Source organism: Pan paniscus, chromosome 2, assembly GCF_029289425.2.
Source record: "Pan paniscus chromosome 2, NHGRI_mPanPan1-v2.0_pri, whole genome shotgun sequence".
Classification (NCBI taxonomy): Eukaryota; Metazoa; Chordata; class Mammalia; order Primates; family Hominidae; genus Pan; species Pan paniscus.
Window position 1 is genome coordinate 119,627,079 of NC_085926.1, and position 23,158 is coordinate 119,650,236.

The 23,158-nt window shown below is 39.7% G+C and overlaps 1 protein-coding gene across 17 annotated transcripts in view; it reads right to left on the reverse strand.

The window, feature by feature from the left end:
• GOLGB1 (golgin B1) overlaps nt 1–23,158 on the reverse strand; it is a 90,095-nt gene that overhangs the window by 6,764 nt on the left and 60,173 nt on the right. For 16 of the 17 annotated variants that reach the window (XM_055110342.2, XM_055110340.2, XM_055110339.2 and 13 more), the window contains 4 exons: nt 20,323–22,234; nt 11,379–11,557; nt 6,976–7,141; nt 6,586–6,723 (listed from right to left, as the gene is read on the reverse strand). In XM_055110342.2, the coding sequence (XP_054966317.1) occupies nt 6,586–6,723; nt 6,976–7,141; nt 11,379–11,557; nt 20,323–22,234 (2,395 nt within the window). Of the gene's footprint in view, nt 1–6,585; nt 6,724–6,975; nt 7,142–11,378; nt 11,558–12,603; nt 12,651–20,322; nt 22,235–23,158 lie in introns of those variants that run through there. The other variant, XM_034957173.3, reaches the window with a different exon arrangement.

Here is a 23,158-nt window from a genome sequence, read left to right on the forward strand (position 1 = left end):
TCCCTTAAAGCAGGACTCTCCTCTACTGCATGACTAACAGGTCATCGTTCAGTCTTCCCTTGAACGTGTTCAGTGTCAGGGCGCCCACTGCCTGACAAAGCAACCCAAACCATTTAAAAAACTGAAAATTCATTTTTATATTGAATGAAAAATTTACCTATTGTAGCTTCTACCCATTGATTTGAATTTGGTACTCTGGAACTATAATTCTCTCACTTGCAGGCTGTCAAGTTTTAAGTTTTAGCTGTGATTAGCCTCCAGGTACATTAATAACCATGGAGATGTCTCTCCAAGTTATCTACTCTAGGACCATGTACATTATATGAGAGGAACCCAGTATACCAGTTGCATGTTCAATTTTTTCTTGATGATTCTTTTTTGTAAGTTTTTGTGAAAAAAAGTTGAAACAAACAATGTTTTAGAGGAGAGACGACAGTTTTCTAGAGACAACTGTGAGAAAGGGCATTTGATGCAAATAGAAAATTAGAACAAGATAATCCATACATACTTGTAAAAGTGCTCTGTTAGCTGAAAATTGCTCTTCAGATGTAGGGTTGTTTTTTGTGTTTGTCATTCTGAAGAGCAATGTTAGCTTACAAAGTACTTTCACCAGTATCATCTTATTTGAGAGAGGTAGAGAAAGGATTTCTGTCCTTGTTTACAAATGGCTAGTAGATATCAAACCAGGACTCAAGTGTGGTTCTTGATTCCAAGTCTAGAGCTCTATCTACTATCTGATGGTGTCCAGTCTGACAGTCTAGCAAGGAAAGTTAAGAAAATTATAGGGTTTTCTTTTGGGGGGGGTGTGGGAGGAGGTGGGAATAGTTAGGAAAGGATATAAATATTTGGGAAGTGATACTAATTTGAAGACAGTTAACTGGGTACAATGACAACTATTGGATTCTGAGACAGGGCACAACATGTTCTTCCCTTAACCTAAGAGGAAGTTAATTTTCCTGGCCACAATGAACAGTCCAAACCATACCAAAAACAAAAACATAGGTCCTTCTAGTTTAGGGGTTGGCAAACTATGATCCAGGGCCTGCTGCCCTTTTATCATATATAAGGTTTTACTGGAACACAACCAGCCCAGTTGATTCTATATTGTCTATGGCTGCTTTTGTGTTACAACTGCAAAGATGAGTAGTTGTTAACAAAGACCATACAGTCAACAAACCTAAAATATTGTCTGAGCCTGAAGGAAAAGTTTGCTGACCTCTCCTCTAGCTTATAAGCTACTATATTTCACTGTATCTATACCTGTAAAAACAAAATAGGAGGGAACAATTTAGACTACATTATGTCACTAATCATCCATGTTTTTAAGTTTCTAGCACATTCTTACATTACATACTAACATCCAAACAGCTGGTAGAAATGCAGTCATCCCTTGTTATCTATGGGGTATTGGTTTCAGAACCACCCCTGGACCCCCAACTCCCAGTATACCAAAATTCGAGGACGCTCAAATTCCTTATATATAATGGCAGGGTATTTGCATATAACTTATACACAACCTCCCAGATACTTAAAAAATTTTTTAATTCATGCATAATAGATATACATAGTTTCAGGATACATGCTATAATGTAATATATTCATATAATTTGTAAAGATCAAATCAGTGTATCTGGAATATCCATCACCTTAAGTATTTGTCTTTCCTTTACGCTAGAAGCATTTAAATTCTTCTCTTCTAGCTATTTTGAAATATACAATAGATTGTGCTAAACTATAATCACCTATTGATTTACCTAACACTAGGTCTTATTTCTTCTATCAAACCATGTATTTGTACCCATTAATCAACTTCTCTTCATTCCCTCCTCTCCTTTATCCTTCCCAGCCTTTAGTAACTACCAATGCACTCTCTATCTTCATGAGATTCACTTTTTTTTTTGCTCCCACATGAGTGAGAATGTGATATTTGTCTTTCTGTTCTTGGCTTATTTCACTTAACATAATGTCCTCCAGTTCCATCTACGTTGCCACAAATGACAGAATTTCATACCTCTTTATAGCTGAATAATATTCCCTTGTGTACATATACCACATTCTTAATCTATTCATCTGTTGACGGGTACTTACATTGATTCTATGTTTTGTTTTTTATGAATAGTGCTCCAATAAACATGGGAGTACAGATGTCTTTTTGATATATTGATTTTCTTTCTTGTAGATACGTGGGTTGCTGGATCATATGGTAGTTCTATTTTTAGCTTTTTGAGATACCTCCATACTGTTCTCCACAGTGGCTGTACTAACTTACATTGCTAACAGTGTATGGGAGTTCCCCCTTTCTCTGCATCCTTGCCAGCATCTGTTACTGCCTGTCTTTTTGATAAAAGCCATTTCAGCAGAGGTGAGATGACATCTCACTATAGCTTTGATTTACAATTCTCTGATGTTTAGGGATGCTGAGTATTTTTTTTTATATCTGTTGGCCATTTGTATGTCTTCTTTTGAGAAATGTCTATTCAGATCTTTTGCCCTCTTTTAAGTTGAGTTATTTGTTTTCTTGCTATTTAATTGTTTGAGTCCCTTATATATTCTGGTTATTAATCCCTTGTTAGATGGGTAGTTTGCAAATGTTTTCTCTCATTCTGTGGATTGTCTCTTCACTCTGTTGATTGCTTCCTTTGCTGAACAGAAGCCTTTTACTTGCTGTAATCCCATTTGTCTATTTTTGCCTTGGTTGCCTGTACTCTTCAGGACTTACACAAAAAAAGCCTTGGCCAGATCCATGTCCTGAAGCATTTCCACAAGTTTTGCTCTAGTAGTTTCATAGTTTCAGATCTTAGAATTAAGTCTTTAATCCATTTTGATTTGATTTTTGTATGATGAGAGATAGGAGTCTAGTTTTATTTTTCTGCATATAGATATCCAGTTTTCCCAGCACTATTTATTAGAGAGATTGTCCTTTCTCCATCATATGTTCTTGGTGCCTTTGTCAAAGACAAGTTGCCCCTAAATGCCTGGCTTTATACCTGGGTTTCTAATTGTTTCATTGGTGGTCTGTGTGTCTGTTTTTACGCCAGTATCATGCTCATTAAACAGGTGGTGTGATGCTTCCAGCTTTGTTTTGTGTGTTTTTTTGTTTTTTGGTTTTTTTTTTTTTTTTGAGACGGAGTCTCGCTCTGTCACCCAGGCTGGAGTGCAGTGGCGCGATCTCGGCTCACTGTAACTTCCACCTCCCGGGTTCAAGCAATTCTCTGCCTCAGCCTCCCGAGTAGCTGGGATTACAGGCCCCCACCATCACGCCCAGCTAATTTTTGTATTTTTAGTAGAGATGGGGTTTCACCATGTTGGCCAGGATGGTCTCGAACTCCTGACCTCAGGTGATCCACTCATCTCGGCTTCCCAAAGTGCTGGGATTACAGGCGTAAGCCACCACACTCGACCCAGTTTTCCTCTTTTTAATCAAGATTGCTTTGGCTAGTTAGGAGTTTTTGTGGTTACATACATATTAAATTTTTTTTTCCATTTTTGTGAAGAATGTCATTGGTATTTTGATAGGGATTGCATTTAATCTGTAGATTGCTTTGTGTAGTACTGTCATTTTAATGATATTAATTCTTCTAATCCATGAGCACGAAATATCTTTCCTTTTTTTAGTGTCCTCTTCAATTTCTTTCACAGTGTTTTATAAATCTTTCATTTGTTTGGTTAAATTGATTCCTAAGTATTTTAAATTCTTTGTAGCTATTATAAATGGGATTGCTATCTATCTATCTATCTATCTATCTATTTTTGAAACACAGTCTCGCTCTGTCACCTAGGCTGGAGTGCAGGGGTGCGATCTCAGCTCACTGCAACCTCCGCCTCCCAAGTTCAAGTGATTCACATGCCTCAGCCACCCGAGTAGCTGGGATTACAGGCGTGCACCACCATGCCTGGCTAATTTTTGTATTTTTAGTAGAGAAGGGATTTCGCCATGTTGGCAAGACTGGTCTCAAACTCCTGGCCTCAAGTGATCCACTCACCTTGGCCTCCCAAAGTGCAAGGATTACAGGCATGAGCCACCATGGCTGACTGGGATTGCTTTCTTGATTTCTTTTCCAGATTGTTTGCTGTTGGCATATATAAATGCTACTGATTTTTGCCTGTTGATTTTGTCTCCTGCAACTTTACTGAATTCATTTATCAGTTCTAACAGTTTTTTGGTGGATTCTTTAGGTTTTTCTAAGTATAAGGTCATATCATCTGCAAAAAAGGCTAATTTGACCTCTTCCTTTCCAATCTGGATGTGCTTTTTGTTTTGTTTTGTTTTTGCCTAATTGCTCTAGCTAGGGTATCTAATAATATATTGAATAACAGTGGTGAAAGTAGGCATCCTTGTCTTATTTCAGATCTTAGAGGAAAGGCCTTCAATTTTTCCCTGTTCAGTACAATGTTACCTGTGGCCTCCCATATACTTTAAATAATCTCTAGATTACTTATAATACCTAATACAATACAAATGCTATATAAATAGTTGTTATACTGTATTTTTAAAATTCATGTTTTCCTGAATATTTTCAATGTACAGTTAGTTAAATCTGTGAATGCAGAAATTACCAATATGAAGGGCCAACTATAAATATAAAACCTGAACATCTGAAGAAAGAATTAGGGAAGTGGCTTAGAGAAGAACAATCTTTGCTGACAGCCCATCTACTACAATCTCATTCTGGGGCCCAAGAAGCAATTCTCCTATTTAGCTGGGACTCATTCAGAGTGAGGCTAAGCTCATGAAGGAATATGTATATCCTCAGTATCTAGCATATAGCCAGGCTCATGGAAGACAAATAATAGTTATTATTTTAATGACTGAATAAGGCTAGGAATGAGGTGCCTTTCTTACAGTTGAGTTCTAAAGGAAAAACTGTTTCTCACTCAGAATGACAGTGACCTATGCAGTGTTTCTCACACTTTAAGTGGAATTACATATCTCAATAAAGGTGTTAAAAAACACAACTTTATGACTTAGAACCCAGTACATAAATATATACAATTAAAACTAAAGTTTTTCAAAGACAGACATATTCTTTATTATATATTACATACGTGTTTTTACCTCATTTCTTTTTTTTGTAAAAACACCAACTGCACTATTTGTAATAGCCCCAAACTGGAGAAGCCCAAATGTCCTTCAACAGAATAGAGATTGTGGTATATGCCTAAAATGCAATACTACACAGCATGAGAGTGGAAAAAAGACACTATATGCAACGACATGGATGAATCTCACAAAATAAATGACGCAATATAAAAGAAAAGGTATGACTCCATTTATATGTAGTTCTAAGTGGGTAGGAGTGAACAGAAGACACAAGGGACTTCTGGAGTTCTGGTATGTTCTGATTCTAGATCTGGGTGCTGATTATATGGGTATCTTCACTTTGTGAAAATATATCATGCTGTACTTATGATTTGTTTACTTTTCTGTATGTTTTACTTCAATAAAACATTAAAAATTTTTTTTAGTTGTTGCCCACCAAAATGATTTCATCATTTATTAATGGTCCTGAATTTCAGTTTAAAACACTGTCCTAGACAGACAAATGCCCAATGTGATTCAGAGTCTAATGTTTGGAGAGCAAATGTAACAGGCCTGAGACGGGAGTTAGTTGATGGAAAAAAGAGACAGGCTAGAGCTGTAAAGGGTGGAACTTCCGGAAATAGCTGATTTGCTGGAAGGGGAACTCCATGGGAGCTGCTCTGGAGTCCCTTTGAAAACTCCCAGACAAATCTACCAATAAAGGGTCTACAGTTTAACTAATTCATTTGGGCCTGCAGACTTTAAAAACTGCAAATGTCTCCTCTCTGATACTTCAGTGTCAATTAGTTGAATTTAACTACATTTAATAAGTACCCTCTACATATGCAGGCACTGTGCTTTTCCACATGCATGATCACGTTTATCTCAGACTGACTTCCTCCTAACACCTCAGGCAAGTTACTTACTACTCCAGGGCCTTTTTCCTCATCTGTGAAAACAGCCTAGTGATCTTTTTAATTTTTGGATCACACACCCCTTGGTCAACTGATGAGTTCTTGTGATGAAAAGCTTACGCACACACACACTATTGTGCATACAATTTTTGGGCATTCTTGGCTCTCCTCAAAGCTAATCTCTGGACTTCTGATTCTGATTGATCTCTAAATATCTTGTAGTTCTATCATAGACTACTTAGCTGAGTTCCTCTCAAGAGGGCAGAACTAGGGCAGGTGCCACTAAAGAATATTTTGAATAGTCAGTGAACAACAGGAGGACAATTCTTAAGAGGGTGGGGTAGGGAGTAGCCTCAGCATTACTACAAGTGATACAGGTCAGGGGGAAGGCTTCCTAAAGTAGTTGGCTTCTTTACTCTTACTGTCTGGATTTATCCAATCATTCCCAAGGACTCACACCAAGGGCAAAGGACAAGAAATGGCCCTGTGTCCAGTGCTTTGGAATAAGCACCCAGGTTCTGAGAAAGGTGAAACTTCTGTACCCTAAGATATGCTACAGCTGGGACTCTATGCTGAATTGGCTTCTACTTGCCTTCTTGTTCCAGTCATGGAAAAAAGAAACTGAATTCCAGTCTAACAAGAAACACTTACGTTGCTGTTCAGTTGCTGAATTCTTAACTCCTTTTGGTGAATTTCCTTTAAGCTGTCATTGAGCTGGGTCCTGAGAAGTTCTGTCTCATAAACCAGATTTTGTGACCCATCTGGGGAAGCTGATGTCTCTGGGGATGCCTGCCAGGACACAAACATTGATCAGATTCTCTCCTAAGATTGCGCATGCTTAATTCCTTCCCTCTAGAAATCCTGTCCGCCCCATAGAAGTCATAAGGTGGCTTATGGGCACTTAATAGTGGCAGATGGGCACTTAATTTGTAGGAAGCTGATGCTTTCTGGGTAGTGTCTTAAAAAAAAAAAAACCTTGCAATCATCATCATTTGTTTAAAAATTTATCTCTGAGTAACAATCAGCATTGAAATTACTCACCTGTCTTTGGTATTGCACTTTGAGAGGCTGAGTCTGGGAGGAAGAAGACCTCAATTCCCTTATAAGATTCTGCAGATGACTGAGCTGCTGATCTTTATCTGAGATAGCCATAAGGTACTGTTCCTTCATTCTCCTCTCATGTATTTCCCAGGAACTCTTCTCCATCCTAGAAAAAACATGACACAATCACAGGTAAAAATATACTTGTAACTGGGCATGGTAGCTCGCACCTGTAACCTCAGCACTTTGCTTATCTTCAAAGTTACTCAAATCTGGAAGGTAAAGAAAGAAAGGCTAAGAAAAAGGTGGAAAGAGAGAAAATGTGGGGAAAAAACAGAAATCTTTTTTTCTCTATCTCCTTTTCTCTTCCCTAAGGGTCAATTATATAAGGAAATAAGGAAAATAAATATCCTTTTAGATTGCCATTAGAGGAAATTTAAAGAAGAAAGGCTGCAGGAAATAAGCCTTTAGAGCTTTGCAGCTCTTCTTAGGTTTACACTAGTAGCTGAACACTTTAATATTTCTGTAGTTCTAGGTGATGTGGAGATAAGATGAGAGGCATCAAGCGATGCTCTGATACGGTACCAATCACCTTTGGAGGGCCCTAAATTCAAGTGCATCTGAAGGACACAGCAAGCACCTAAACTTCTGATGATAAATTAAGATTCTAACAGAATAAAGCTGGGGTGCTATTCCCTGAAGAAAAATGGAGGTTAAAATGGAGCAATTTATCTTTTCTCTTGAGATTCAATTTCAAAAGAAGAAACAAATTTATATTTCTAGAGAGCAAAACTCAGTTGTTTTGCCATTTTCTTTTTACTTGCTCTGCAATCATCATCATTTGTTTAAAGAAAAAATTTGTTCTTGTATTATCTGGGGAAGCTGCCAACTCCATGCAATGAGCTTGATAAATGTTCACTTATAATCAAGTCCATAAAGATGTTAAATATGAAAATCTTTTAGATGTAATTTTACTCCATAAAGTTTAAATCATTAAATTCCAAAAAGCATTTTGCTATATCAATGTTGCTTAAGGTTTGAAATCTCCTGTGTCTGAACATTAAGAACTCTCTTAGAGATGTTATGATATTTATACTATATTGACAGTTGTCATTCTAATGGCCCCTTGTAAGCTGGATAGAAATTGAGATTCCAACTCATATTTTCTGTATTCATTTGCCTCTTGTCCTCTAGCATTGGTGAAACAAAGCAGGTGCTGCTTGATCAGCAGCAATGTCCAACATGGTAATTCTCCTTTTAATATCAAATCTTGAAAGCTTTTTGAATTTTTTTTTTTTTTTGAAACAGGGTCTCACTCTGTTGCCCAAGTTAGAGTGCAGTGGCATGATGTTGGCTCACTGCAACCTCCACCTCCCGGGTTCAAGCAATTCTCCTGCCTCAGTCTCCCAAGCAGCTGGGATTACAGGCGCACGCCACCATGCCCAGCTAATTTTTGTATTTTTGGTAGAGATGGCCAGGCTGGTCTCAAACTCCTGACCTCACATGATCTACCTGCCTTGGCCTCCCAAAGTGCTAGGATTACAGGTGTGAGCCACCGCACCCAGCCAAGTATGAATTTATTAAGGCAGCATGAACCATCTTAAGTTAAACAGTAACAACCTCCCAAAAATGAGGCTGCAACAACTAGACCTGTTTTTATACACTAAGTGTTTAATCTTGGGATTAAATTTGTCAGAAAAACTGAATTAAAAAAACAATCAGAATTATAGCTCCTATCTTAATTTCTTCTGCCATGATAGCATTATTATTGTTCTGTTCCTTAAAAAGAAAAGAGCTAGGATTTCTGGTTCTACACAAAATAAAATAGACACATTTCTCCTTATTCTTCCAACTAAGGCTGAGCATCCCTAATCAGAAAATCAGAAATACTTCAAAATCCAAAACTTTTTGAGCACTGACATGACACTCAAAGGAAATGCTCATTAGATAATGCAAATATTCCAAAATCCAAAAAAATCCGCAATCCAAAACACTTCCAATCCCAAGCATTTCCGATAAGGAATACTTAACCCGCATAGATAAAACTCTTGGGCCTTATAAATAAAAACAAACATAAGAAAATTTAGAAAGATGGTGGCAAACCAGCTAGGGATCCCCAGACTTGAGGAATGACATGGTGGCAAGTTCTTTGGTTTACCATTTGTATTCTGCATATCCCAAACTGGATACTGGAGAATTCCATGACCCAGAAACACCAATGAGTACCAAGTTTACTCAGTCTTGCCAAAGGACCAGGAAGGGACAGTCTAGCTAGACAGAGCCATTAATGATAATAACCACCATACTCCAGGCAAACAACATGGAAAAAACACAGTATCTCACCACTCCCATTAACAAAGACCTGGTAGATAAGCTAGGTACATTCTTGGCTGGTGGTAACAAGGTACACCTCACCCTCCTTACTGCAGTAGTGTCAGAAAAGGCCAGGTATGGAGCTTGGACTCTTACAATCACCTAGCGCTAAGAAGGTGCCTCTCTCCGACTGCCCCTCCTCCCCCACTCCCACTGTGGTATCAGTGGAGGCAACATGTGGGGCCTGGACATCCCCCTCCACCATAACAAGGTTAATAAGGCACTCTTCCTTGTCCCTGCAGAGGTGGTATCAGAAGAGATCAAGTGGGGACTCTGGACTTTGAGTACTACCCAGTGGTAACAAGATGCCCCTCTTCAACCATTCCCCATGGTGTCAGTGGAGGCTAAGCGGATAGCCTGGACTTTTACCACCACCTGGCAATAATGAGTTGCCCCTCTCCACTCCTTCCAGCACAGTATAAATGGAGGCCATGTGGGGAGCATGGACTTCCACTTCCTCCTGGCAGTATCAGGGCATCCCTTCCTTTTAGGGGTATCAACGAAAGTTGAATGGGGTGCCTGGAGTTCACCATCCACCTAGTGTCTTCCTTCCCCTGCCGGTGTGGTGTCAGTGAAGCCTGCTAACACAGAAGATTCAAATAAGACTGAAAGTCTTATAATCTCCAAAATGTCCAGAATATAACTAAAAATCACTCATCATACCAAGAACCAGGAAAACCACAACTTGATTAAGAAAAGGAAATCAACAGCTTATAACACTGAGGTGACACAAATATTAGAATTATATGACAAGGATTTTACAGCAGCTGTCATAGAAATGCTTAAACAAGCGATTACTAACATACTGGAAAAAGTATAGAAAGCTTCAGCAAAGAAATAGAAGATATAAAGAAGAACTGAATGGAAATTTTAGAACTGAAAAATACAATATCCAAAATAAAAAGCTAACTCACTGGGTGCCATAGCAGAATGGAGGTAGGAAGCAGAGAACTTGAAAATCAAATAGAAAATACCAAATCTGAATGATAAAGATAAAATAATAAATTGGATTTCATCAAAATTAAAAAGACCCTGTTGAGGGAGATGAAAAGATAAACTGCAAATTGGGAAAAAATATTTGCAAACCGCAAATCAAACACAGAATGCATACCTATAATACATAAAGAATGCTTAAAACTTAACAGTAAAAAATTAACCCAATTAGAAAACCGACAAAAGACATGAACAGATATTTCATCAAAGAGGATATATGGATGTCAAATACACACATTAAAAAGATGTTCGGCCATTATGCAAAGTGGTTTTGCAGTTTCTTAAAAAACAAAACATTCACTTATTGTATGAGCTAGCATTTGCACTCCTGGGCAATTATCCCAAAGAAATGAAAACTTAGGTCCACACAAAAACTTATACACAAATGTTCATAGTAGTATTATTAGAATAGCTAAAAATTAAAAACAATATGCATGTCCTTCAACAGGTGAATACAGTGGTATATTCATAATATGAAACATTATTTATACTGAAAAGAATGAACTATTGATACATACAACAAAACTGATGGATCTCAAGGGCATTATGGCACATGAAAAAAGCCAATTTCAAAGGGTTATATACTGCAAGATTCCAGTTAGAAAACATTCTCAAAATGACAAAATTGAACACAGATTAGTGGTTCCTAGGGGTTAAGGATGTGAGGAAGGTAGGGAAGGGAGGAATGTGACTATAAACTAGTAGCACAAAGGACGTATTTGTGGTGATGGAGTAGTTCTGTATTTTGGTTTTGGTGGTGCTTAAATATACATGTCACAAAATTGCATAGAACCACACACACAGATAGTCAAATCAGTGCATGTAAAACTGGTGGAATCTGAATGTGGTCCGTGAATTGTACCAACGGCAGTTTCCTGGTTTTGATACTGTGCTACAGTTATGTTAGATGTCACCACTGGAAGAAACTGGGTGAAGGGTACATAGAAGCTCTCTGCACTATTTTCCCAAATCTACAATTATTTCAAAATAAAAAGTTAAAATGAAAAGAGTTGAAAAGGAGGGATTATATATAGTACCTGAGCTGATGCAGCTCATGCTGCCAGGAGAGGTTTTCCTGCCTGAGCTCTTCTTGCATAATCTGAAATGTTTTTGTCTTATCTTGATACTCCTGAAGTTGAGCCTTCAGTGGACGTAACTCAGTGATCTCTTGATTAATCTGTAAGTATTGCTGCTGCAGATTCTTCAATTCCTTCAGCTTTAACCAAAGGGAAAGTAAAATGATTATTTGTCACATCTCATTCATCTAACTGTAAGTCATTGGTAGCTCCCTACTAAGTAGTCAGACACCACAACATGAAACCAGCACCTAACAGTCCACTGATGACATATCACTGCAGCATAAGTCTCTAAAGTAGTGAAATACATGCAGCTAGGCTGGTGGAAATCACCCATGGAGCTGCCATCAAGGAATTGTGACTATTCCTGCAACTTCTACTCCTTCCCCTGGCTCCTAAGGTCCTAAGTTCACTTTAGGGCTACAATTCTGACGTGGGGTAGACTTAAGAGACCTACAGCTTCACTGTGGGTGGTCACATCCTAAAACAAGAACTAGTCATGTGTCCTTGTTAGGGTTCTTAACTTTCCTACAGGGCTATCAATCTTAACTGCAGCTTAGCGGATACTGATTATAAAGAAGGCAGTGCTGCTCAGTAGTTAAGGACACTTAGGCTCTGGAGTTAGATATCCTACTACTTCTTGGACGTGTGACCCAATGCATGTTCCTCATACTCTTCTTTTTTTTTTGAGAGGGAGTCTTGCTCTGTTGCCCAGGCTAATTTTCCTCATCTATTAAATGAAGATAATTATAGTACCTTTTTCATAAGAATATGAGAAGTAAATGAGCAAATTAATGCACTTCACACATAAAGTTAGTGATGATGACAGACTTGCCTTTAATTAACAACACTGCCTACCTACATTTCAGATATATTTTCAACCTCTTTATCTCCAATACTCATTAAAAGCTTAGTAAGGGAGAAATAATATCAGGACATCTGGGCAAAGATGGGGGTCTTGTTCACATACCTCTTTCACCCACTTAGAGACATCGCTAAAGCTAAAATGATAGCATTTTTTAAAGCACAAAACACAAGAACAGGAAAAACAATAGAGGAATCAGCAGCAATAAAATTAATTTTGGAAGCTGAAAAGCAGATGAGTAAGTGGTAACTGACTTAACAGATCTGAGAAAGCAGAATCTAAAGCTGGTAGTAAGAAAATCCAAGAATCAGTGGAACTTACTCTGCAGAATCTTCAAAAGGCTCAGGAATTAACAGCATCAGGTACCTCTGGAAAAGATGGTGATGGGGGTGGGAGGGAGGTGATAGCTGAGATAAGGAGGTCTAGATGAAAGCTGCTTAAGAAGCAATTTCTTTTATTTATTTATTTATTTTTTTTTTGGAGAGACGGAGTCTCAGTATGTTGCCCAGGCTGGTCTCAATCTCCTGGACTCAAGTGATCCTTCCACCTTGGCCTCCCAAATTGCTGGGATTACAGGCGTGAGCCACTGCGCCCGGCCAGAAAACAACTTCATTTATAGGTACCCTCTTCAGCTCCACACTTTTTGTTACCCCAACAGACAACTAATTTTATTCTCTGGACAGGTAAAAGAAGTCTCTGTGGACTATGGCACCTGAGGCACAGTTACAAGTAAGGGTATTGTTCCAAATAAAGTGAATGCATGCTTCCTGAGTGCTTGAAGTCTTTCCCCTACTGAGCTTGAAGAGTGCTGGTAAAAGGCCTTTTCCCTCCACAAAGGAAATGAGAAGTCTTCTCTTGAAAATCTGACCAGCCCAAGAAAAACTAAAGATACTGAGATAAGGGCTACCAATAAGCTCAATAAGATCATCATGCAATGAAACTCCGTTGGTAAGTCCTACCCACAAGCTTTTAGACCCTCCCCTTAAACATGAAGAGTACATCGAGGATTAACCTTCACCTGAAGAATGGCTAACATTAAGGAAGGGAAGAAAACCAACTAGAGAAGGTAATTTAGAAGAGATTATCAGGGGAGAAAATGTAATGTACTCAAAGATTTAAGAGATAACATTGTAAATAAGAAACATTACAGCATAAATTAAAAATTATAAAGAAAAACTCATTATAAGAAAACGTCAAAAAACAAAACTACCACCATTAGCCTTAGAAAGAGAAGAAAATCTACCGGCCGGGTACGGTGGCTCATGCCTGTAATCCCAGCACTTTGGGGGGCCGAGGTGGGCAGATCACGAGGTCAAGAGATCGAGACCATCCTGGCCAACATGGTGAAACCCTGTCTCTGTTAAAAATATAAAAATTAGCTGGGCGTGGTGGCGGGAGCCTATAGTCCCAGTTACTTATTAGGCTGAGGCAGGAGAATCGCTTGAATTCAGGAGGCGGAGGTTGCAGTAAGCCGAGATCATGCCATTGCACTCCAGCCTGGGTGACAGAGCGAGACGCCGTCTCAAAAAAAAAAAAAAAAAAACAAGAAAATCTATCTATGAGACACAGAAAAAAAATCCTTAGAAATTAAGAATATAATGGCAAAAAATGAAAAAAATGTTGGAATCAAAAGACGAAGGTAAGAAAATCTTCCAGAAATACAGCAAAAAAAAAAAAAGGGAAAAGGTAAGAAAATTAGAGAAGCAATCAAGAAGGTCCTACATCTAAATAACAAACATTTCAGAAATAAGACAACAGAGAAAAAGGATAGAGGAAAATGGTAAAAAATAATTCAATGAAATTTCCAAAAAGCTGCTAGTATGATTTCTTAGTTTCAAAGGACTAGTTAGCATGATGAAGAAAAAAAGACCTATACCAAATTATACTATCAAAAAATTTCAGAATAGGGGAGAAAGGGAGGGAAGGTGGGGTGAGGGGAAGGGAAGTGAGAAACAGATCACATACAAAGGATCAGGAATCAGAATAGCTTTAGACTTGTGAACCACATATAAGCTAAAAAGCAATAAACCAATGTCTTCACAATTTTGAAGGGAAATTATTTTCAGCCTAGAATTCTATATCCAGCAAAACTATCAATCAGATAAGAGAGATAAAAAGACATTTTCAATAAATTTACCTTCCACATACCATTTCTTAGGGATCTACTGAATGATTTATTCCAAGAAAAAGATGGCACAAAACCAAGAAAAGGAATACATAGAATAGACGAAATAGGAGATCTAATATAGGAGAAAGGTAAAGGGAAATATTCTGGGATAGAAAGGGTATCCTAGGAGTACAGGGCCACTGGTTGATATAGGAGCAAATCAGGTACTCCAGGAGAATTTTCTTCCTGAAGATGAAATTGATGGGAATAAACATCTTGAAAGGAGATGTGGACAAATGGCAGTAAATCTGAGGTTAAATTACATTAAGTACAAAGAAAACTAAGGAACAACAATAACAAAAACTGTTATTAATCTGGGAAAAACAGAAAGACTCAGGAAAATAAAAGTAACATGTCTCTAACGCTCTAGTAGCATTTGTAGTCATAAAAAATGTAACTCTGAATTGATTTAACCAAAATTAAAATTAAATTACATCAAGAAAATGAGGAAGGGGTTTGTATTAAAATGTGCACACACTGGCTGGGTGCAGTGGCTCACGCCTGTAATCCCAACACTTTGGGAGGCCGAGTCAGGTGGATCACGAGGTCAAAAGATTGAGACCACCCTGGCCAACATGGTGAAACCCTGTCTCTACTAAAAATACAAAAATTAGCCGGGCAAGGTGGCGTGCACCTGTAGTCCCAGCTACTCGGGAGGCTGAGGCAGAAGAATCGCTTGAACCCGGGAGGCAGAGGTTGCAGTGAGCTGAGATGGCGCCACTGCACTCCAGCCTGGCAACAGAGCGAGACTCTGTTTCAAAATAAATAAATAAATAAATAAATAAAAAGTGCATACACTAACAGGGTTTACTGTGAAAGCAGGGAGAGTACAGAGAGCTAAACCCTGTTAGTGTAAAGAAAATCAATAGTTGATGCAACAAAGAGCCAAAAATGCAATATAAGCATGATATTTACATACACAGGAAATACTGAAAGAATAAGCTAAAAGGGTTGAAAGCAAATTGCCTCAGAAGAAATGGGGTTGACGTAGTGCTACTCTTAGCTTTTCCCACCAAACATTGTAGAATTTAGTGACTAATTAAATATGGGTCATATAACTTTATTTTTAACCCAAACCCCAAAACATATTTTTGTTTTGATTTAAGGTAAAAACATATTCCTTTATGCAATCCACTCACTCCTCTAGTCTAGATACTAGACTAGAGGTATCCTAGAATGGACCATCAGAAAGCTGTGTGCCTGGGACTGCATTTTAGCTCCTTGGAGTGGTAGTTTTAGTGAACTGGACATAATTCTTTTGCTCTGCACTTACATTAAGGGACAGCTAAATAAAAACCCTAAAAAACACATTATTATATTTACTGTAGAGAAGTAATGGATGTTTCACAACTGCACAGTGTTCTCTTTATGGGAACACAGAAGAAATTTCTTACAGGCCTCAATACTTAAAGACTATTCTTGTCTTGAATAGGTGATTTTTCTTTCTCCTTTTCTCCTAGACTATAAATACTGCAGTTCATGCATGCGGTTTTCATTCCCTCTTTCTGATGGCTAATAGAAACCTCAGAGCAAACTATGGATCCCTCTTTCTAACACAGTACAGGATATGGTGACTTCCCCTTGGGACACTAACCTTACTCCTGGTTTGATCTTTTTCTAGCCTATCCTCTTTTTCTCCTCCTTCTCAGTCCCTTTTATTTTATCTTGAAAAATTGTTTATATCTTTATATGCTACCCCAAGTCATTTTCAGAATGAGGAGAGTATAGATAAATACAGGCACCCCTAGAGATATGTCATCTGCTTAGTCAGTTCTATGCTAAAGATGTACAAATAAGTATAAGACATGACACTTACCAGGAGTTTGCAATCTAATTGGGGAAATAAAAAATAGTGTATAGAAATTAAACATATACACACACACACACACACACACAATAAGGCAATATGGGACAAATGATAAGTAAAATACTAGGGAAGTACAAAGGCAAAAGACAATCAGGCAATCACGAAATGTAAGAAGAGGATTTGAGCTCTGGAATGACCTTTAAATAGTGGGAAATAGACACTCAAAAAAGGAAAGCAATTGGGAGAACATTTTGGCTGCTGATGATAATATGGGTAAGTAGGAAGTACCAGGTGTGATTATTGCATACTGAGATCAGTTTGGCGTGAATGAAGGGTATGAGTAGGGAGCAGTAAAAGGGAACGCTGGAAAGGTATGGATAAATTGCAGGGTCTTGGCCAGGTGTGGTGGCTCACGCCTGTAATCCCAGCACTTTGGGAGCCGAGGCAGGTGGATCACTTGAGACCAGGAGTTTAAGACCAGCCTGGCCAATATGGTGAAACCCCTTCTCTACTAAAAATACAAAAATTAGCTAGGCATGGTGGCGCATGCCTGTAGTCCCAGCTACTTGGGAGGCTGAGGCAGGAGAATTGCTTGAACCTGGGAGGCGGAGGTTGCAGTGAGCCAAGATTGCACCACTGCACTCCAGCCTGGGTGAGAGAGCAAGACTCCATCTCAAAAAACAAACAAACAAAAAAACAGGGTCTTAAATGCCAGACTAAAGGGGGTTTGAATACGAAGTCTATTCTAGAGATAGTACAACTTTTAAATATTTTTGAGTAGTGCAGTAATACAGTAGAGTTTCAGAAAGACTTATATGGCCATGGTCTGAAAATACTGGTGAGATGATAACATGGAAGCAACATTATTAGAACAGTTTAAGGGTAAAGTGTTAGAGCTTATCTTAGGATGCTGAAGATGGAAAATAAAAATACTTGAGGCACATTGTGAATAAAGGAGTGATACATCTTGATGGTTAAAATAAAATCACAGTTATGAGCATTTGGGAACAGAATAATATGACTCTGAATTACAGAAACACGAAAATAAAAAAGTTGGCTTGGCTGTAACTATCCAGCAGACAAAAATGTGCAAAGTTTAGTGCCTAGTGTTTATAACAGATAAGAATAATAAAGCAATTCACTGAATTAAACATAGTTAGCTAATTCAGAATCTACCCTAACAGCTCCATGAAAAAAGATTTTGACTTAGAAGATAATCAATACCAGCATATCATAAATTACAGCTTTGAGGCATATACCATCCTGATGAATAGAACCTTTTGCATTTACGGTCTGAAAAGACAGACAAAAGGCCAAGCTCCCAGGGCAAAGTCAGCTAAACTCAAATGATTTAAAAAATATAAACAAGTATGTGTATGTTGGAAGTAAAAACCATAACTGAACAGAGAGGCTTTGTTCGGATTACAAAAGGGGAAAGACTGTCTATAAATATGGGATATTAAGTGAGATAGGAATGAATACAATTACTTACAATGAAAAGGAAAAACTCACTCTACAGTTAGGGGTAATAATCTTTTCACTAGAGCTCATCTTAAAAATTAGAATTTTCACTCTCCCTCTCCCTCTCCCTCTCCCTCTCCCCACGGTCTCCCTCTCCCTCTCTTTCCATGGTCTCCCCCTGATGCCGAGCCGAAGCTGGACTGTACTGCTGCCATCTCGGCTCACTGCAACCTCCCTCCCTGATTCTTCTGCCTCAGCCTGCCGAGTGCCTGCGATTGCAGGCGCGCGCCGCCACGCCTGACTGGTTTTCGTATTTTTTGGATGGAGACGGGGTTTCGCTGTGTTGGCCGGGCTGGTCTCCAGCTCCTAACCGCGAGTGATCCGCCAACCTCGGCCTCCCGAGGTGCCAGGATTGCAGACGGAGTCTGGTTCACTCAGTGCTCAATGGTGCCCAGGCTGGAGTGCAGTGGCGTGATCTCGGCTTGCTACAACCTCCACCTCCCAGCTGCCTGCCTTGGCCTCCCAAAGTGCCGAGAGTGCAGCCTCTGCCCCGCCGCCACCCCGTCTGGGAAGTGAGGAGCGTCTCTGCCTGGCCGCCCATCGTCTGGGACGTGAGGAGCCCCTCTGCCTGGCTGCCCAGTCTGGAAAGTGAGGAGCATCTCTGCCCGGCCGCCATCCCATCTAGGAAGTGAGGAGCGTCTCTGCCCGGCCGCCCATCGTCTGAGATGTGGAGAGCGCCTCTGCTCCGCCGCCCCGTCTGGGATGTGAGGAGCGCCTCTGCCCGGCCGTGACCCCATCTGGGAGGTGAGGAGCGTCTCTGCCCGGCCGCCCCGTCTGAGAAGTGAGGAGACCCTCCGCCTGGCAACCGCCCCATCTGAGAAGTGAGGAGCCCCACCGCCCGGCAACCACCCCGTCTGGGAAGTGAAGAGCATCTCCGCCCGGCAGCCACCCCGTCCGGGAGGGAGGTGGGGGGGTCAGCCCCCCGCCCGGCCAGCCGTCCCGTCCGGGAGGTGAGGGGCGCCTCTGCCCAGCCGCCCCTACTGGGAAGTGAGGAGCCCCTCTGCCCGGCCGCCACCCCGTCTGGGAGGTGTACCCAACAGCTCATTGAGAACGGGCCATGATGACAATGGCGGTTTTGTGGAATAGAAAGGGGGGAAAGGTGGGGAAAAGATTGAGAAATCGGATGGTTGCCATGTCTGTGTAGAAAGAAGTAGACATGAGAAACTTTTCATTTTGTTCTGTACTAAGAAAAAATCTTCGGCCTTGGGATCCTGTTGATCTGTGACCTTACCCCCAACCCTGTGCTCTCTGAAACATGTGCTGTGTCCACTCAGGGTTAAATGGATTAAGGGCGGTGCAAGATGTGCTTTGTTAAACAGATGCTTGAAGGCAGCATGCTCCTTAAGAGTCATCACCACTCCCTAATCTCAAGTACCCAGGGACACAAACACTGCGGAAGGCCGCAGGGTCCTCTGCCTAGGAAAACCAGAGACCTTTGTTCACTTGTTTATCTGCTGACCTTCCCTCCACTATTGTCCTATGACCCTGCCAAATCCCCCTCTGTGAGAAACACCCAAGAATGATCAATTAAAAAAAAAAAATTAGAATTTTCAGATTCTGGGTATGGGTCACATTTCAAAATGGAAAGCCTAGCCTTTCAAAACTCCATTTATTTCCTATTTGGCCTATTTTCCTACAAATACAAAGCCTTGATAGAGTTAACAGACTATCATGAAAGTGAAGACAGTAATGTTGCAAAGTAGAATCCCCTAACAAGTCAAGAGTGGTGGCTCATGCCTGTAATCCCAGCTACTTGGGAGGCTGAGGCAGGAGGACTGCTTGAGCCTAGGAGCAGTAGAATCCTGACAACCTGGCTTGGCTCATACAGTTCCAGTTTTTGCCCCTGAATCTTGGGAGACCTGGATTAAACTCCTGACTCCTACTAAAAGCTGTCAAATGTCAGCATTAGGAAGCCTCTTTAGCTTTTTCTCCCATTGGAAATGTTGGGTATTAAAAGGAAGTGGGTAAATGGTTCAGCCTGCAAATAAAACTTTACTAAAAAGTCATTTCAACTTATTTAAAGGAACTCTTTTTACGTCACTTTTTTTTACTTTTGACAAATTAGGGTTGAGTTACCCATGAGATGAACTGAGTCCTTTCTGCTCCAAATTCTACCAGATAATCTATTGCTAAATTGTAAGCAAGACACTAAATGATCCTTATACTTCACTGTAAGAAGGCACTAAGTGATCCTTTTACTTTCTTTCAGTTAAGCTATGACAAATTCTGGAAACATTTACACGTGTCTTTGTGTATATAAAATATATAAAACAGTTCTCCACCTCTTAGTCCTTTTATAACCAATGGAGAGTTTTGTGCCAAGGAAATTTCTGATTTTTTTTCTAATGGTATTGGCAGGTTTAGCAATTTAAATCATGTTTCTGTGCTTCTCTAAGACCAAACAGAACCTGTGGGATACATAATACTTTCCCTGCGTTCCCAGATAATATGTATAAGAATGTGTTTATCCTTTTCTATAAAAATAAATTTAAAGAAAGGTTCAAAAACTCTTAAACAGATCAGAAAGAAAGAACTAGCTACTCACTAGTCTGTCTCTGTCATTTTGGAGTGAAGACATAGCTTTTTTTAAACTCTGTACTTCAGCTGGGCTGGTGGAAGGCTGAGCTGCAGACCTCTGCTTCCCTTCCTCTGACTTTCGAAATTTCTCCAGCTCATTCCACAGGTGATCTCTCTCATTCTGCAGACTGGCCATAGCCTTGGAAAAGGACTGCACTTGGTTATAAGAATCTTCTAGTTGTGAGGACAAGTGAAGCAATTGCTCATCTTTGGATAGGAGCTGTTGGTTAAGTTTCTCAAGGTGAGACAAGCTGTTCTCCTCAGTGGAGTTCATTGAAAAGGCGGTTTCAGAAAGAAGAGCATCTCTCTCTCTGTTTAAGAGTCCCTGTTCTTTCAACTGTGCCAATTCCTTCAGACTGGCATCATATTTCCTTTTCAGTTCATCAAGTTCCTCATTGGCATGATCTCTACTATTTTGCAAGGAACTCATAGACCTTCCAAAAGACTGAATTTGTGCTGTGAGACCTTTATTTTCTTTGGTGACCATGAGTAATTTCTGTTCCATCTCCACCAGATCTCTTGCTAGCTCTGCCACTCTCTCTTCTGCTGTTTCAGTTTCATTTCTCATTATCCCTGCATCATGATGAAGATGCTTTAATTCTTTCTTCAGTTTATCTTCAATTTCACCTACCTTCTTGGCAGCTTCCTTTTGAACACAAACCAATTCTTCTTCCAGTTCTGCAATTCTCTTTTGAGAGGAGGAAAACAAAGCACTTAACCTCTGTACCTCTTCTTCTTTTACTTTTAACTGGGCATGATAGAGTCCTAAAGTACCTTCTTCTTGCAAGGCTGTTACTTGTCTTGTTAGCTGGGATATAGATACTTTCAAACTCTCAATCTCTTTAGATAAATCTTGTTTCTCTTCTTGTAGGGCATTAAAGGACCTCCGCAGATCCTCATTTGCTTCCTCAGATTCCTTCAGCTTTTCTTCTAATTTAGCATATTTATTTTTCAGCTCCTTATTTTGCTGAAGTTGAACTTCAAGAAGCTGCTTTTGTTGGCTGTCCTTTATTGTTATCACTTGGTTCAGGTCTTCTCTATATTGGATCAGTTCTGCATCTAGCTTGGCATTCTCAGAATTGAGATCATCCATATGACTTCTCAAGCCTCGTATTTCTTCTTTAAGCTTATTATTCTCTGCAGCAGCCTCTTGGATGAGTTGGTCTTTTTCCAAGATTACAGAGAGATGTCGCTCTTCCAGCTGTTGATAGTCACCCACTATGCGGTCTCGATCATTTTGGAGAGAAGACATGGATTTAACAAAGGAATCCAACTGTGCCTTTTGCTGAATGTTTTCCTTTTTGATGGTTTTCAATGTTTCCATAAGCTGATTGGTTTTATCAACAGCCTTTTTGTTCTCCTCTTCTAAAACAATATTCTCCTCTTCCTCCTGGGACAGCAGGTTTTCCAGCTCTTTAATTTCTTTATCATGTTGCTGACGCAGTTCAGCAATAGCTACTTGGATTGCCTCTTCCTTGCCAGAAAGCAGGCTTATAATCTTTTGCTCTTTCATATTTATTTCTTCATGCAGCCTACTGGTCAGTTCTCTGGAGGCCTGAAGATCAGTCTCCAGTTGTTCATAACTGAACTTAGAATTTTGAATATCAGCCTCTTGCTGCCTTATGATCCCTTCCAAGTTTCCTTTTTGTTCCTTACATTTTTCTAAAGAGTTACTTAAATCAGTCAACTGGTCTTTGAGAATCTTAAGTTCTGATTCCAACTTAGCTAATTCATTCTGAGAACTGTGGTATAGGTGGCGTGTCTCTTCTAGCTGGGACAAAAGTTCTTTGTTTTCCCCCTGTAGAGTATCACAGACCTTCTGCTGAAGCTGGACCTCTGTCTGGGCCTTGGACTCCCAAATCTGCTTGTCATGTTCAAGCCTGAAACAGAGAGAAGGTCATCAGTTACAGATTTCAAGAAAAAAACTATGTTTCCCAAGGAACAAATACTATAACATGTACTCAATAGATTTACAAATGAATTAACATTCATAACAGGTGTTAAATATTTTACTGAAGAGGTATTAATTCTCTGCACCTACATGTTTATCTACTGAGTGCTATGTATTAAAGGTATATCATACTTAAGGGTTCATATATTTAAGTCATAAACTCCAAAATATGTCACTTATTTTAGTGACATGGTTTTCAACACTGAAAAGTAACATTTTCTCCTATTTTATTCTACTTCGCTCCAGACAAGCTAATGTTTGGCTTCTCTAAGGGATAATCTTGATATGAAAGACAGTGAGAAAATCTATTTTAGAACAGAAGGGTCCTATTGGAAGTAAGGAATACAAAGGATGAGAGACATTATTAGTTCTAGAGCTTAAAAAGTGACAGAAAATTGAAATTTGAGAAAAAATAACTCTAAGAGGTATATGCAGTATGAATTAATGTGGACTAAAGGAAGAAGAAAAGACGAGACTAGGCAATTAATTTGAGAGTACTGTGGTAAAAATCCAGGCAAGAGTAGTTGAAATGGAAATGAAAAGAAATACAGAGGCCAGGTGCAATGGCTCATGCCTGTAATCCCAGCACTTTGGGAGGCCGAGGTGGGTGGATCACCTGAGGTCAGGAGTTCGAGACCAGCCTGGCCAACATGGTGAAACCCCATCTCTACTAAAAATACAAAAAATTAGCTGGGCATGTTGGTAGGCTCCTGTAATCCCAGCTACTTGGGAGGCTGAGGCAGGAGAATTGCTTGAACTCAGGAGGCAGAGGTTGCAGTGAGCCAAAATCGTGCCATTGCACTCCAGCCTGGGTGACAAGAGCAAGACTCCATCTTAAACAAAACAAAACAGA